Here is a 16756-nt window from a genome sequence, read left to right on the forward strand (position 1 = left end):
TTGCATAAATGAGAAAAGGAAATCAAACCCTCACAACAGAATGAACCCTGCTCAGATTTGCCAGTTTTCTGGATGTGCAGCTCAGGTGCTTCCTGGTGTTTCTCATCACATACCCGCTTACGTTTGCCAGAAATGTCACCGTTATGGTAAGGACTGGCTCTACTCTCCCATTTGTTTCTTTCCCTCTGTTTCTTCATTTTCATAGATTCGCTATTAATTAGTCTTTGTCCCTCGGGTGTTGGCAAATTTCTTAGAAGCAAGAAAGACTCTTTCATTTATTGCTTGTCTTATGCAGATGTTTTTCTTCATTGGTGCTTCATGCTCAGTTTGTTTCCTTCTAGTAGCAATGGGTTATGATTGCTGCTTTGTACTATATAAGCCTTCAAGCTCATTCTCATGAACACCAAAGCCTGTACTCGTCTGGTGGCCTTTACAGCACTAACCGGCTTTGTGCTGTCTCCAAGAGACCCATCTTCCATATTTCCCTTAAGCTCCTCTGGCCGTAAGGTTAACCTCTTCTTCTGTGACACGGCACTTGGGATCATATGGCTTGCATGGAAACAAATGGAATGGAATTTCTCATGTTCAGTCTAAGCATGTTGGTTATATTTGGCTCATTCCTACTGCTGCTGCTTTCTTATGGCTTCATCATAAAGAGAACTCCCTCTACTGCAGAGAGGAAACAAGCTTTTCTTAGGTGCTTCTCTCATCTTGTGGTGGTTGCTGTGCACTTGGACTGTGTCTCCATGATACATTTGAGGTCCAAATTCGGATCTCTCTTGGATGAAGACCCTTTTCTTTCTGTTACTTCTAACGTGATGAATCCCTTGTTAAGTCTGTAAGACCTGAACAAACAAGAACATGCAGCTGGCCCTTAAGAAGACCCTTGGCAGAGAATACTTTACTGCGAGTACATTCAGAGCTGAGTTGGAGAGCTAGTGTAACTCCTTGAGAACTCCTGACCCAAACCAGCAGCTGACAGCGTCATGGAAAGAAAAGGCTGTGGTATCAACTGCATCATGGGAGAATCTTGCTTATTGAGTGTGTTCTGAGAATTAAATTCTCCTCATCAGTCATTCTCATGCAAGAAAACCTTCAGTGAACAGAAGCTGGTAAAGACATGACTTCAGAGATACCTACAGCATAGTAGCATTTGCCGCTCTGCTTCTGAGGCGTCTACCTGAACACATTCTTAATTTTCTTTTGACCAGACCATTTTTGTCCCATCAAGAATGTAGTCATTCTAGGACATGAACCTCCTTATGCGGTTTTTTTTTTTTAGGAAGTGATTAGGAGAGGGATGCCAATACCATCAGGCCTGCAACAGTTGTCAATATGATCATACCAGTACGCTTGATCCATCTGTCTCAGTTGTTCCCCTGCTCACTACTGATAGCATCCTGCTCTCTCCAAATCTTCCTGACTGAAGAAGTTGTTTCAACATGTGTTGTATGATCAGAACGATATGTTTGCTTTATGGTCCTGATTAGGTTGTGGTAATCAAGGGCAGGGATGATCAGCAGATGCTCTTGGACAGTCTAGGTCATGATTTGCATACTTAATTATCCCGTTCCTTGTCCCTCCAGTGCATTCTCCTCCCATTTAAACAACCTGCTCTCTTTTTGTCACTAGCGCCTGCTTTACTACCCCTGTTACGTAATTTGAGATGAATGATACTGTTATCTAGGCAATTTTGGCCCTATATTGTATTAGTCATATAACTTAACTATGGTTGGCCTTGGAAAATAACTTGTTTCCAATACCTCCCTCCAATTATTTCTTGAATGCAATGATTTCTCACATAAACTGCCCCTTAACGACCTGAGAAATCCAGCCATTCTTCGTAATGCTTTCTGGAACATTTATCAGCCTCTCTCACTGCTAATTGCCACATTGGGTGATTCCTCATGCCATGGCAAGTAGTTTCCTAAGCCTGAGTTGGTTAGTTTAACCTCAGGGCAGGGCATAGTCATCAGTCTACATGTGCCTGGAGTCCTAGCAGTTGCCATTGGGGTATTTCAAACACAAATGAAGGCCCAAAGAACCACTCTTAGAAGGGGCAGCACAGCTCTGGGGCTGAGAATTCACCATGTCTGTAACCAGCAGAGGGAAGGGTTTCTTAACTTCCTCACAAACCAAAGTCACAGAATTCTTCCTGATTTCTTCCCGAAAACTGGATTTCCCTGTTTCTCCATTGCACGAATTCTGCTGGTTTTGGTGGTTACTCCTTCATATACTTGTCTGCTCTTACCAACAGTATCTGTACAATGGTGATAAGGGTGAATTGTTCTCTCCATTTCCCCATGTACTTTCCCTCTCTCCTTCGTGGAGACATAATATACCTTTGTCATTGTCCCTAGCATGCTGGAAAATCTGGTAAGAAAGCAAAAGGCCCTTTCCTTTATGGGACATGCTATCCATCTGTGTTTTGCTTGGCTTTTGATCCATCAACTGCATGTTTCTAGCATCTATGGGATATTATTTTATGTTTCAGTCTGTAGGCCCTTGCAATTATCATGTCATCATAAGCCACAGGTTCTGCCTTCTGCTGGTAACTTTTTCACGTGGTCTGGATTTCCATTCTCAGTAAGAGAGACATGCATCATTTATCTTTTTGCAAGTAAAATAGAACTAACCACTTCCTCTGTGATCTGGCACCATTTCTTAAGCTTCTGTGTGATGAAATGGTCATTGTTATCATTTGTTCATTGGCTGCATTTTGCTCCTTCTGTTTGATTTTGCTCTCTTCCCTTCTAATTCTCAACACCATCCTGAAGATCTGTTTCCCTGAGAGAAAGTGGAAAGCCTTCTCCGTTTGTGTATCTCACTTTACCGTGGTTATTAAGCACTTTGGATGTGACTCCATCACGTCCTTGCAGCTCAAGCACAGGGTACATCCTGAATGAAGATTAATTCCATCACCTACACCGTGGTATCACCCCTGCTGAAACCATTGGTTTGGAGTCTGTGGAACAAAGATGTGGAAGTAGCTCTCTAAAAAAGCTTTCTGCTGAAAAAAAAATTCTTGGGGGTCCATGAAATTTATCAAGGAGTAAAGACAAAAAAGCCTGTACAGATGGAAAACCTGTATTTCAGCTAGATGAGAGGTGCGATAAAGTCTTTCTCCTGATCAAAAGGCTTGAGACAAACAAAGGAAGAAGCAGCACGGGGACAGCAGAGAAGTAGTGTAGTAGAGATGGGCAGCACAGACCCACAGTGGGCTTCATTGTCAATGTTGGTCAGAAGTAGTAGCGGGCAGCTTTCCATCGGCAGAATATCAAAATATGGAGGGAGGGGAGGCATCAACTCCTGCTTCACATGGCCTGAGACAGAGCAAACAGGTAAAGCAGAGCCATTCAGGCATGTTTAGAGGCTAATTCGTGTCTCACAGACAGGCATCCTGCATGAGTGATGTGCAGTGCAGCCAGTTAGGCATTGAACTACTGCCGTGTCCCCTAGGTTGGAATAGAAGTCAGCCTCCTAGAAATTATTAGCTTCTATAATTAAAGGCTCATCCCCACAAACACAAAGGAACAGAATTAAGCAGGACGAACAAGGGCAGGCAGGGAAACCCCAGTAACCTGAGCAGAGCCATCAGAGCTCCGTGACCTGGCTGCCACAGAGTAGTGACCAGCTCCATTGTGGGGGGGTGAGACCCACCAGGTGAATCCATGGGAGAGGGTCACTTACAGACTGCCTAGGGGTGTGGGTCTCCTTATGGGGTCATGGGAAGAGCATTCTGAGATTGTGTGACACATTTTATAGGATACTTAGGAGAAGATGGAACGAGAGGGATCAAGGTGCTTTAGGGAGGAACAATGGTGGGAAAAGATAGGGAAAATGGGATAAAAGAGGATGGCCACTTGTAAACAGGTTGCTGGTCACTGCCCTTCTCTGGCCATTCCTTGTACCTGGTCACCGCATTCTCTTCTGTCTTATCAAACTCTGTTCCTGACTGTTTTCCTGGGTGAGGGGCTCTCTGGTCTGTGTGCAGGTGTGTATAAGGAGCTCTGAGTGCCAGCCACTGGTGAGGGGCCCCTGGGTCAAAAGGGACCATGAGTCTGAGGTGCCAGCAACTGGGGAGACTGGAGAGCATGCCTGTTACATGGATATGGGTGTGTGCATGTCAGTGCATAGTCACTAACAAATATCAAGCTGGACTGGCCATCAGTTAGGGGAAGAGATTTGACAGCCAGGTATTGGAGTGGCTATAAGTCTGGACGATATTGCCGAGGCCAAAGGACCTGACAATCAGATACTGGAGTAACCAAGGAGTCCAAGCCAGATACTGGAAAGACTGGTCAGCTACTGGAAAGGCCAGTAGGACTGGACAGCTAATGGAGTGACCTGTTTGTGTGAAATCAGGAGACCAGGCAATCCAGGAACCAGTTACTGAATAGAATAAGCATCTAAGGCCAGTTAGTAGAGGGATCCATAGGGGGCCTGTATGTGTCCATGTGTGTAGGTCTGAGTACCAGCAACTGGAGTGGGACTGCAGCTCGTGGGGTCTTTTCTGTCCGGGCACCAGAAACTGGGGACACCAGGGGATCTGAGGGCTGACTGGCTATCTAACATCTGCTATTGAAGGGATCCATATTTTCATAAACATATACAAACACATATGAGAAAATATTTATATATTAATATATATGTAAATACAAAAAAAAAAAGTCAATATTGTAAGTATTTTACACACAAAATCTTGAGACCCTGCTTTGAGCTGACTCTTTCCAAGGTCCTCCCACTTGTATTTGCCTTATGATACCCATATGATAATGGCTGTCAGGACCTGCCTGCATCGACATAACATTAGAAAAACTAATTTTCTTTCAGTTATGGTCTCATATCTCCCCTTGGGACTGTGCAAGAAGGACATGAAGGTCCCTTTGCTCTTCCAGAAATGTTCACCCTCACCACCCCTCACAGCCCACACCCATCCTCAGGGGTAGACCCCTTCTTCCCCTCTCAGCTGTGTCAGGCCAAGTGCAACCTGAGCTGGAGGCAGTTGCTCCCTGTCAGGGCTGATTGCACTCCAGGCAGGTTCCTGTCCCATCCTCAGTCATTTGATAATTTGCAATAGGGTTACTTTCAATTGCACCAGGGTCTGAGGCTCGCTGAACTGACCACTTGAGCTGAAGAGCAGCAGGAAGCATGTTCTTGCTATTCAGCTCTGTTCAGAAATACAGTCAGCCTTAGCAGAAAGGACCGAAACTCTCTCTTTCTACCATTGTTTCTTTTCTATGCAATAGAATAAACCAGAAATAATGGTGGCTCTATTTTACTCTAATAAACTGCTCATGACACGTTGTGGTGCCATGATGGGGAGTGGGAAGAAGAGCTGAGGGTGTCCTCTCCTGCTCCGCCAGCTGCAGTCACTGTCTTTGTAGAAGATGACAGATCACACAGATCGAAATGACTCATTTCCCACCGATGTTTAGCCCCTCTTTATCTACAAGAAGCCAACCATTTCCTTTACCAGATGGCATTCTGCCAAACTAAATGAGACAAGATTTTCAGTCTTTCTCCTGTAAGAGAGTCCTCACATCCCAGTCATCAGTGCAGTCTTTTTCTGCACTATGGTTTTGGGTTGTCTTTTCTGACCAGAGATGCTTTAACCACAAAAGATTCCAGATGAAGCAGAGCCTGAGCCCCATCTTGTCTCTGTTTCTTTTAGGAAACACATTTCCCAAAGTTTATCATGCTCACAGGATGCAAATGGTCCATATACATCCTGTGACCAGCTTTCACAGTCATTTCCAGCAGATGAAATTATTGTTCCAAGCAGTCCTTTCAGCTATTAGTCTTCCAGACTCATGGCCTTCTATTTTGTGCTATTAATTTTTTTCTGTTCTGTTGAGTTTTAGGAGACATTATGCACAGTCAGCTTTCTGGTCTTACTCACTCTAGCTTGCTGGCCCAAGCATTTCTTTACAGAACAGGCTGTTAGGCGTTGGAATGGGCTGTCCAGGGCAGTGGTGGAGTCCCCATCCCTGGAGGGGTTTAAGAGTCAGGTCGATGTATCGCTGAGGGATCTGGTGTAGTTGGGAACTGTCAGTGCCAGGTTAACGGTTGGACTGGATGATCTTCAAAGTCCTTTCTTACCGAGATGATTCTGTGAGTCTATGCCAGAAGGTCTCACACATTTATTTCACTTCCTCTTTTGAAGACACATGTTGCCTCAGTTGTGGTATATTACATGCCTAGATGAGCAGCTGTGAGATTTAGGGATGCAGCTAATTCTGCTACAGGCTTTTCGAGTTTAAGGATTCTTTTGGTTCCTTTGTTTGCTTGTTTTTACTTTTGTAATAGTGTGTTTGTGGTTTAGTTTAAAAAAACAAACAAACAAACAAACAAACTTGTAATTGAAAGGATCCGAGCCATGATATCTGACTTTGCATGGGGCTTTATGAGTACAGTAGCGATTCACAAAACTTGATCTGTAGTTTAGAAAAGGCCGATTTTTCCAAAAGGGAAGATGAAAGTGTAAAATCAGCTTACATGGAGTGTTGAATTATAACAGATACTCCCATCTGAAAGGTATTACAGAATTTCACTTATCCTATGTAAAAAAATTTTTGTTCTAATTTGCAGCTTTAACATATTCATAAACTAGCTTATAATCTTTTACTCTTAGACATTTTTCAGTACTCTCCTACAATAACCTTATTTGTCTTCAGCAAGGATAAAAAATGCAAGATCATTTAATCTCCTGAGGTATGACAGAAACTATATCCGACTGTTTTTACAGACAGCCCATCACTTCACCTATTCCAGACTGATCAGGTCCTTCTTAAAGTTTGATGATCAGAACAATGCTGCAGAGTATTCTGGATGTGGTGTCACTACTGCTTTATGTACCAGCACTTAAATTTCACTGCCTTTGCCCTAGACCCTTCCTCTGATGTTTACTGGAATGAAATCTTCATATCTACAGTATATTCCTAGTTCCTACTCATATTCACAGGAAATCTTACTAGGCCCAGGTCCTTCTATTTCTGAGCCCTTTCTAATTCAGAAAGTTCTGGCTACCAGTTCCCATATATGTGGCCTTGCCATTTGCATTACTGAATATCACCCACTTTTGATTTTTCCATTCCTTAAGAATTTCAGGAGGATGAACTGTAGCCAGATTTGCTTGCAACAAATTAGAAGAACTTTGTGCTTTTGATTCAGTCAGGAAATCTTTTTCCTCTTTACCTTCAGCATTGTGAACTGGCAAACAGCGTTTGGAGCCTTCCAGATCTTCACAGCGGATTTTGAGATGCAGCACAATAAATTATGCATCAACTAAATAAACAACAAGGTCTTCTTCCTGTGAGTCCAGAAGTTTGTTGGAGTCAGCCGCCTAGATCAAAAACCTGTTGTAATTATCACATTTATGCCAATTGTTAATATTTCAACAGCCAGAAGTTTCCTCACTCTATATAAAGGTCAGTTAAGAAATGAAGAAGAGACAGCACTTCTCAGCTGACAAGTAGTCATGCTACAATAGGATGACTATACAGGTTTTCTGTTAGAGTTCTATCTTACTTTCTTCATTTAAGAACTTACGGTTTCTTTTAAATGGTTATAATTTCTGATTGTCTGGAGCAATACTCAAATATTATAATATGCAATAAATAAATTAAAAGGATATAATTATACAGATGCTTATTTATCTTAATGCCTACATGAAAACATACCATTCAGAGGTGCTGGTTGCTGACTTGCCTCCTTTAAGTCAATGAAGAACCTCTGAAAGTTGAAAACCTTTAATTTGGTACCTAAGAGAGGATGTAGAGTGGAACTTTCAAAAGCTCCAGAATTATTTTGGTGCACAAAGCTGATGGATCATTTAAGGTATTAAAAAAAAAAAAAAACAACCAAAAAACAAAACAACAAAAAAAAAAAAAAAAAAAAAAAAACAAAAAAAAAACAAAACCAACCACCAGGTTTTACCAATGACACTTCCCTAAACAAGCACACTTGTGGAAAAACCAAACCAAACAAAACAAAACAAAACCCCAAAACAACCAAACCCCCCAAAACAGGTCAGGTTGATTTTTAGTAGAGTTTAGTTTCTGGAAACCTTGGCTGTTTTTTTGATATTTTGTATTTAATGTTTTTTTTAGTGTTCCATCTACATAGCTGATCTAGTATTTTAAAGTTCTAAACTGCTTTTATTAATTTAGATTAGTCATTTTGATTTTAACATTGATATACACAATAATGTTTCATTAATTTTCTTTGTAAAATGAAAAATGGAAGCCTAACTCTCAGTTATGCAGGCCCAGAAGTACAAAGGAGGGTAAGTTCATACTCCTGCTCATTTTTAGAATGCTTTACACTCCTAACACAGGGTAGTATAGTGTATGTAAGCCTCACGCTGGTCACTCAGGTAGTAATGTGTGTGCATAATCTATTTGTGTTCCATTCATCACATTTGCTAAATTGCAAAAATTACCAGAAACTCCACACATCCTGCTTTCGTCATGCACATTTAAAGTTTCACAACCGTGGAAATGTTAAAAAACATCACGAAGAGGGGTATAAACCTCCTCAGATAATCTATTCTGCTTCTTTTTTCACGAAGAAGTCTGTCTGTCTGCCTTTCTACTCCAGGTAGGAACACTGGTAGTTATTTCAGCATCAACCAAGTATTATGTTCTTGCTCTAGATGAACCTGTCTCATGGTGTCTGTTATGCCCTTTACGAAATTTGTTATATGTTACAAAATTTGCCCTAGACAATTCTTGGGATAATAGCAATATTCCAGCAAAGCACTGCCCTGCCAGGATAACCAAGAATTGCTGTTCTCCAGAGAAATGCCGTGACTCACCGGAGGCACACGGACATAGAGCAGGTCACCAGTTTCTCATGCAATGAAACATATCTCCCTCCTTGGCTAAGCAGGTCTCCCCGTCATTTCTTTTCCCCTGTAGGATTGTTTGTTCCCCTCAAAGAAATGTGATTTCTACAGCTGTGTCCATCTCCGTGAGGGAGATACATGAAATGTCTTTTCCTGAAGACTCACTTTATCATGCAGTCTCAAAATCTGAGTGTTACTGTATGCTCTCCCTCTTGCCATAGATCTGGAGAAGAAATGAAGAATAAAGACAATTATTCCAGAAATGGACATAAAACATTAATGCCAGAAAACTGAGTGTAGGAAAATTTCTTCTGAGATGTAGCCTTTTGTCAAGAGAGCCTTCGAGTTTGGTGACAGATCTCCCAGGCCAAACAATCACTTTGGGAAGGTGACATGGAAGGCAAGAGCCAACACCCTGACATATTCTAGTCAAGAATAATTCTAGTAAGCACAAGGGCTTGCTTCTTTTGGTTGAGAGCACAATTAAGGAAGCACAGCTTTAAAATGCAAGTCCACCTTCTGGTTTGCTTTCAGCACCTTCCAGTAGGAAACAGAAATTAAAGTGTGACCACAAATCTGACTCTGAACACAGCTGCCTGAACTAAAATGCAGCCTCAAAGCTATACAAAAAAAAAAAAAATTCCAAGTCTGTGTTTCAAGCCTGAACCTGATGTAATCAGGAATTAAACACCATCTATCCAAAAGAAGAAGAGTTTTAATGAAAAGAGTAACGTTCTACAAAAGTGCCTGCGTTTTCTTCAATAATGGCAGAAAAAAATATATGCCAATCAGGGAGGGGAGAAGTGAGGTAAACAGGCAGAAAGAGAACATAGCAATGTGGGAAAGAGGAACATCTTCTTGTCAGTACTGTGATTGAGGAAGCTCACACATATCATGATGACTCTGTTGCTTGCTTTGTGTCTGCCAGTGTGAGGAAACCCCCGCGAAGGGGTAGATTTTCTTCCTAGTGTAGGAGCTGCAAATTCTAGATCTTTTTCTACCCTTTTGTTCTGACTTTTTTTACCAGCTATGACAGAAGAAATAACATATGCTAATCTGAAATTTGAAAATTGCCATGAGCTGGATAATATCAGAGAGCCTGAAGATACTAAGGAAAAAGGTGTAGTATTTATGAAGCTTTTATGATTTATTCTTGCTAAAATAGATGGGATGGGAAATATTTTTATATGCCCAAGGGGCCTTTGTTAACTTTGTTACTATCAGAAAAATTATGCTAGCTATAAATATATCCTGGGTTTTGTTGCTTTCATTTCTGTCTGAACTTTCTAGAGTTTGGAAGGTATACTTGAAATAGTGATCTTATTATTTCACAGAGAAATATATTGCTGAGTGTTATACTAAGATCCACAAAGAATCCTAATTGTCTAAACCTCAAGTTAATTTGAACTAATTTTTAAAGTGGATCAGTTCCATTTAATTTTCCCATGCGTTTTGATTCAAGCTTAGAATTGAATTAGCTTTAACTGACTCCATTTATTTCACTTCTGAAGTTCTAGCTGAATTAAGGCACTGGTCTTCGAAATGTTAAGGGCTGAATGCATTTTAAATACTATATTTTAAATTCTAATTTTATATTAATTTTCCTTAATTTGTGTTAAATTGCGAAGATGAGCTTTAGATTCGAGTGGTGCAACTCATGGGAACAAAGAACACAGAAAGCACTAGCAGTTTGTGGGGTCAGGCTCTGGAGAAGAGGTTTACAAATAAGAGGACAAGTTGCTTACAATTCAGAAGGAATTCTCCGGGGAATTCTGTATCAAAGAGCAGTAGTTTAGAACACTGTTAAGTTTTTTGAACATATGTTATGGTTTCTGAACATATGCCTTTTGAACATTACATTATGGGTTTGAGCATTGCCAAAGTATAAGTCAGGATCTGAAAAAAAAAACAAAAAAAAACCCCCACCAAACCTGAACTGGTTTCATGTCAAGCTCTGGGCTTCCTTTCTTTTAACATCCAACACCACCAGTATCCTCATACGACTCCAGATGCCCTGCTTCTGTGTCCCACAGCAGACAATGCATATTTTGTAATGCAAAAGCACCATTCTGAGACAGTCTGTGCTTTATTTCACAAACATCAAATTGAAAAAAACACAGTGAATAAATATGTCCATTCTAGGACAGCCGGAGTACATATAGGAAGGAGGAACCAGCCCAAGGTCCAGTTAGCTGAGCTAGATGTAGCAAAAGCAATGTGACATTACATTATATTATACAGTACAGGGAATCATTACCCAAAGAAATTGCTTACAGCTTACAGCAATATTTTAATTAAAACAAACTCATATAAGTTTATTTAGCATTCTGCCCTAGGGAGTAAAATTTCTATTATTGAGGTTCTCCAGGCACCTAATATTCAGCTTCAGAGCATGTACAGAAGCAGTTTGACCTTAAAAATATCCGTATGTCCAGCAGTCAATTCATCTTTAAGTCTTGTCAGGATCTACGAGGTATGTGATCCTCCTGGGCAGGGTCTATCACTGAGTGCATCTGCTCAATGCCCATGGGATTAGACTTTGGAAAATAATGCAGAAGGGAGATGTTCTTTCTCTTCGTGAAGGGCCTGAGTATTTCTCTTTTATGCAATACCAAAGCAGTTAGAGCACTTCCTTAGACCGAGGTTGCGTCCTGTGATGACATGCAAGTGCAGGGAGAGTGGCAGGAGTAATCTAAGTTTAGCAAGGCTTTTGTCAGTGTCTCTTACAGTGTTGTCATTTTAAAGGTGAGGAAACTATGGGCTGGATGGTGGACTGTTAGGTGGAATTAAAACTTGCTGGACCACCGGGATCAAAGGGGAGTAACATTCTCAGAGAGGGTTACAACATTCTGCCCAGCAGAGCTCCACCACAGAGGCTGACCACAGCATATCTGTACGAGAAGCAAGCTGCATACTTTCTATTCGTATTCCCTTAGCTTGACACACTAAATTTCAGTTCCTACTCCTTCAGCAATTCACACCCCAACCTTAGATACCCTCTTCCCCTTTCTACACTAGCAAATTCCTCTCCACATTCCCATTCTACTGCATTTATTGGATTAAGTCCAGCTGGTCGTAGCTCTCCACAGAGTCCATAGAGTGGCAAATTTAATACCTGCCTTAGATTTAGTGCCTCCCTGAAAAACAATGCTTTTTGTCCCTCCTTTCATGCATCTTAACCCAGGACACTTTCTAGCTCCTATAAACAAGGTCTCTTTTGGATGACCCACATGCTTAAAATGTCATTTCCTCGGGAAAATCTTGTTCTTGTTTCTCCTCATTGAGCACTCATCTCTATATCTAGGCTGGAAAACTTATTATGGAAAAAATCACTATGAATACCTAGATAGAAACCTCAAACTACTGTAAAGTACCAGAGCAGTTTACTGTAGCACTCAGATAACCAGATTACCACAGATAGTTGCTGCACATCACAAATTACCACAACCATACAGTGTGTATTTGCTTTCAGCTTTGAGCAAGCAACTTTTTAGATTTTGCAATATCTTGCTTTCTGGGTATCTTTCTTGCTACAGTCCACGGCCTGTGAAAGGACCAAGGCTGTCCGTGTTCTCCACTGAGCTGTTGTGGTCTCTCAGTCTCTAACTTTGGGCATCTTTTGCTAAGTACAGAGCCGCTGCTGCAGGAAAACACAACTGTAAAGTGAAAGCAATTATTCATTGACCAGTGCACCACAAAGATGGCTGCACTTTAATGAGGCTAATGTGCTCACCGTTCCCTTAGTATCACACCTCCATTTCATGATTGAATTCCTCCCAGGGCGTCCCAGCTCGTCCCGCTCTTGCTCGCCAGTAGTCCTGATTTTGTTGACGCTGTGCCTGGCACTGCTGATGGCGCTGGTGGCCCTGGCAGTTTTATGTAAGTACTAAAGCTTTTCTGTTTGCTGGGGGGCTCAAGCTACTGAATAACATCAGACTGACATCTCCTTCAGGTGCAATTTCTGGTGCAGCTGACAACAGACAACCAGGCAAACCGGACATTTCCCCTTGCCACAGCATCTTTGTCCTCTTGTCAACGTGATGAGGCTAAGAATGAGCAACGTGGAGGGGAGCTGGAAAGGGGTGGAGTAGGACATTCACTGCTCACTCTGGCTGCCATTCTCTGGCCTCCTAAAAAAATGTATCTACAGTCCTGCTGTACTGACTAACGATGGAGTGAATTCCTCTTTGATAATGCTGGATCTGAAGGGAGAAGTTTTGTGTCACAGTAAACAGGTTGTGCCCATTATCTCCTATCTGTCAAAATCCCACTGGGATCCAGAGCTGAAATTCATCTTTTTAGGAAAAAAACACAGCTTGGAAACCAATATAAGAGAAAGATGCACACTGGAAATAGATGATAAAAGGTGTCACTTCTGTTTTGTTGTTCACTCACAGCCAATTAATAAGAAATCCACTATGCAAACAGTCCCTATCTCAGCAGCCCTTACGTGCAACTCTTCTAGGAGGAATAACATTTATCCCAAATGGTTTATTTATTCCTAATGATCTAGTAAGAGATTCCCTATCTGCATCCCACCTTTTCAGAAGGACAGAACTGGAAAATGTCTCATTGTGAATTTCAGTTTTCCAGATTGCCAAGGACTACAAAACACAACTTAGAGACCTCAACATGACAAAGAATGAGCTGCATGTAAATCTCACAAAGATGCTGCAAGAAATAGGAAATCAGCTTTGCTTGGAAGCGGGAGAAGGCCTTAAAAATAATGGTAAATCAACACGTTTTGATGAGGGGTTATCTTTCAGCATGGCAGGGAAGGAAATGAGATGGGTCTTCTGGGTCTAACTCAGGTCTGTCTCCCAAGGTGAGCCTGTGTCTCCTCAGATGTGACCACCAACACGTAGGCAATGAGCGTGTCTGCCTCCCGCAGCGCCCAGAGAGAGGTGCCCAGCCCGGCCATATGTGCACGGGTGTGGGACCTGGCAGGGGCATCAGGGGTTCAGGGTTTAGATTCCCTAAGAAAAGGGTTCTGCGAGATGCCTTCTAGACATGACAGTTCCCTCAGCACTAGTTCAGGGACCTCCACAATATGCTCACCTGCACCACATAGACCATTTTACAGTGGTGCCTGAGAATTAAAGGACTTACTGCACTCTATATAAACTTCAGTCGACACAGAGGAATCTCCTAAAGTCAGGAGTGATGTGTGGTGGAGCAAGGCTAAACCAAGCTGGGAGCTCACTCCCTGTCTCCTGACTGTGTGCAGTGCAGGGCTGCTTCTGAAAGCGGTTTGCCAAGCTCAGTAATTTAAGTGAGATCTGACAAGGAGCTACTGTGAGGAGCAGGGGCGTTGGGCACAGGGATCCTATTGTGCCTGTCGGGAAAGGGGTTTCATTTGTCCGGATATTGTTGGAGAGACAAGCTAAATTTGAGGTCTCTGTCTTAGTCAATGAAGAGAAATTGGTAGTGCAAGCACACAGTCTGCTTCCTGACAAGAAAAACACCTGAAATGACAGGAAAAGGACGCGTGAGACACACTTATTTCTGTCCATTGACGAAAATGGGAATCCAGTTGTGTTGACTTTGTAGACTCCTAAAATGAGGCAAAATAAATCCCGTTTGCAACACCTGAACCTCCCCCCAGTGCTAAAGGAATGGGAGAGACAAGGGATGACTCAGGTTGCATCTCTGTCATTACCTGAACTTTGTGGGACCACAGTGGGATTCCCACTGGATGAGGACTGTCTCAGATATCCTCAGTCCCTACGGATCTTGTTGTCACAGGCCACAGTGATGTTCTGTGAGGGACAGCCTGGGAACAGAAATGACATGATGGTTTTCCATTTCCAGGCCAGAACTGTGTTCTCTGCCCTGCAAACTGGAAGTGGAAAGGTGGAGATACATGTTACTATATCTCTGAGGAAACGAAGACGTCAGAAGAGAGTCACCAGCTTTGCTCCTCACAAAACTCTACTCTTCTTCTGATAAAAGATGCGGCAAAGCGGGTATGGACCGGATTCTAACTCTGTTTAGCAGGGATGAAGTTCATGCGCCCTGTCAGCTCCGCACCTCACACAGAGTTTTCTTAAATGGCTCTGTGAGCAGGAGATTTTCTACAGTGAGTAGGTTGTCCTGGGCAGTGCTAAGGTCATCGCCACACAAAGCACAGCCCTTCAAACTGGGAGGACTGGTGAAAGCGGGTTCATGGCTGTTTTGCTGCGGGCAATGTTCTCACTAGTTTCACAAGTATTACAGATCCATACAAGGATTTGGGAAGATGCTAATGCGAAAACTTCTTTTAACCTGCTCTTCCCACACACAAACCATAGCCCTCCCCATTTTGTAGAAGTTCTTTCCACAAAACTTGATCTCATCTTTTTAATCAAAGTGAAAACACTTGGCAGCAAGTTGCTGAAATGTGGACTAACCTTTTAGTACATGACAACAAACTGAGGTGGGAAGAGAAAACGCCAGGTGTCGAGTGAAATCCTGCTTTTGCCTCTGCGTGCCAGCAGACATATTGAAGACCGAAGGCAGAAAAGATCCGCCAAGACCTAGAGTCACGGGTGGGCCTGCCTGCTCCCCAGCACTCGGCACATGCCAGTTCCCCTCTCACTGAGCTGCAGGCCATAAGGAATCTCCCACAAGTAAAGGGAAGCAGCTTTATTCTCACGTTCCCAAAGTGGTGACAGCAAAGCTTGTGAGGTGCAGTCTGTTCTAGCTGTCTCAATCACGGCACTGAGAGAGAGAGGTATGAGGAAAAACAGAAAACGGAGAAGTGCCCTGGGTGTGACCATGGTAAGTGAAGGAAGAAAGAGAACAACAGAAAACTAGAATTCAAATCTTCAGAGATTTCCCTCAAGTAACAGTGAGAAAGGCAGCATTGCAGAGGTTTACATTCTTACCTGTGTGTTTCAGAGCGTTTTTTAAGAACAGAATATCGCTAAGTGCTTAACTTTAAGGTTCCTTCTCCTTGTCACGGTCCAGCTTCTGGCAATAAGTCAGTGATGGTAGAGCCAAATGTGAAGGTTCAACAAATGAAACCCAGGAGCTCCCTGCAGACTCTTCCTTTTCTCTGCTGACAAATGCTAAGGACAGAGTAAAGGGGGAGGAAGGACTCATCACTAAAACGGGGAGAATGATCCAGAAGGTGACCCAGAGGGTTTAAATCAGATTGATGAGGGTGACATTGCTCTTCAGAGCTAGAAGTCTATCTTCTCTCCAACTAAAACCAGCTCTACTCTCATTTCTCCTTTGATGTTAGGCTTACCCTTCCAGTACAGAACTTGTCCTGACAGGTTAAAGATTTGTGGTATTTATGTGCCTTAAGAACTTTCCATCAATGTTTTCGGTTTCTGAGTGTAATATTTATTTTTAATATCTTCCTGAATATCTGTTTTGAATTGTCCTTACTTTCCATAGGAATTGGTAAAAAAATTGCCCAGAAAACATTACTGGGTTGGATTAACATATAGAGCTGAACAGAAAGACTGGTATTGGGCAGACAACACACGTCTTACAGAAGAACAGAAGTCTTGGTAAGTGGGCAGCTTTCCCACAGTCCATGAACTTGGTCCTACCCACACTCAGCTCCCAGTTTCTCTGACACAAAGGACACACTGAGCAGCCAGCTTCTATGCAGCTTTCTCTGTATTCTGCGTCTTATTTATACGTTTCAAATTTTTTTGGCTTCACCCCGAACTGCTGGGATGGTGATCTAGACACTATTGCGGGGCCAAAAAGAAAGTACCAGCAAAGTTTATTTCCACAGTTGAGTTTCAGACTGACCATAAATGTCATATGTCTCAGTTGTATTTGACATCTAGTTTCAGGAAAAAACTGCAGGAAAAAACTGCAACAGAAAGGTGCTTCATGTCATACTTCTGGTTTTCTACTTTTTTATTGTTATATAAGACACTATTGAATCTGTAGACCCATTTCACTTCA

At 42.3% G+C, this 16756-nt stretch overlaps 1 protein-coding gene across 1 annotated transcript; it reads left to right on the forward strand.

Annotated features, from left to right (window-relative positions):
* The first annotated feature begins 9808 nt into the window (after positions 1–9808).
* On the forward strand, positions 9809–16351 carry LOC113488817 (C-type lectin domain family 12 member A-like). Its single transcript, XM_026864159.1, has 5 exons — positions 9809–9968; positions 12629–12727; positions 13434–13577; positions 14660–14814; positions 16232–16351. The coding sequence occupies exons 1-5, from the start codon at positions 9878–9880 to the stop codon at positions 16349–16351; spliced, it is 609 nt and encodes a 202-aa protein (XP_026719960.1). The 5' UTR covers positions 9809–9877.
* The last annotated feature ends 405 nt before the right edge of the window (positions 16352–16756 follow it).

The sequence above is a fragment of the Athene cunicularia genome (genome assembly GCF_003259725.1).
Source record: "Athene cunicularia isolate RWA chromosome 1 unlocalized genomic scaffold, athCun1 chr1_part2, whole genome shotgun sequence".
Taxonomy (NCBI): Eukaryota; Metazoa; Chordata; class Aves; order Strigiformes; family Strigidae; genus Athene; species Athene cunicularia.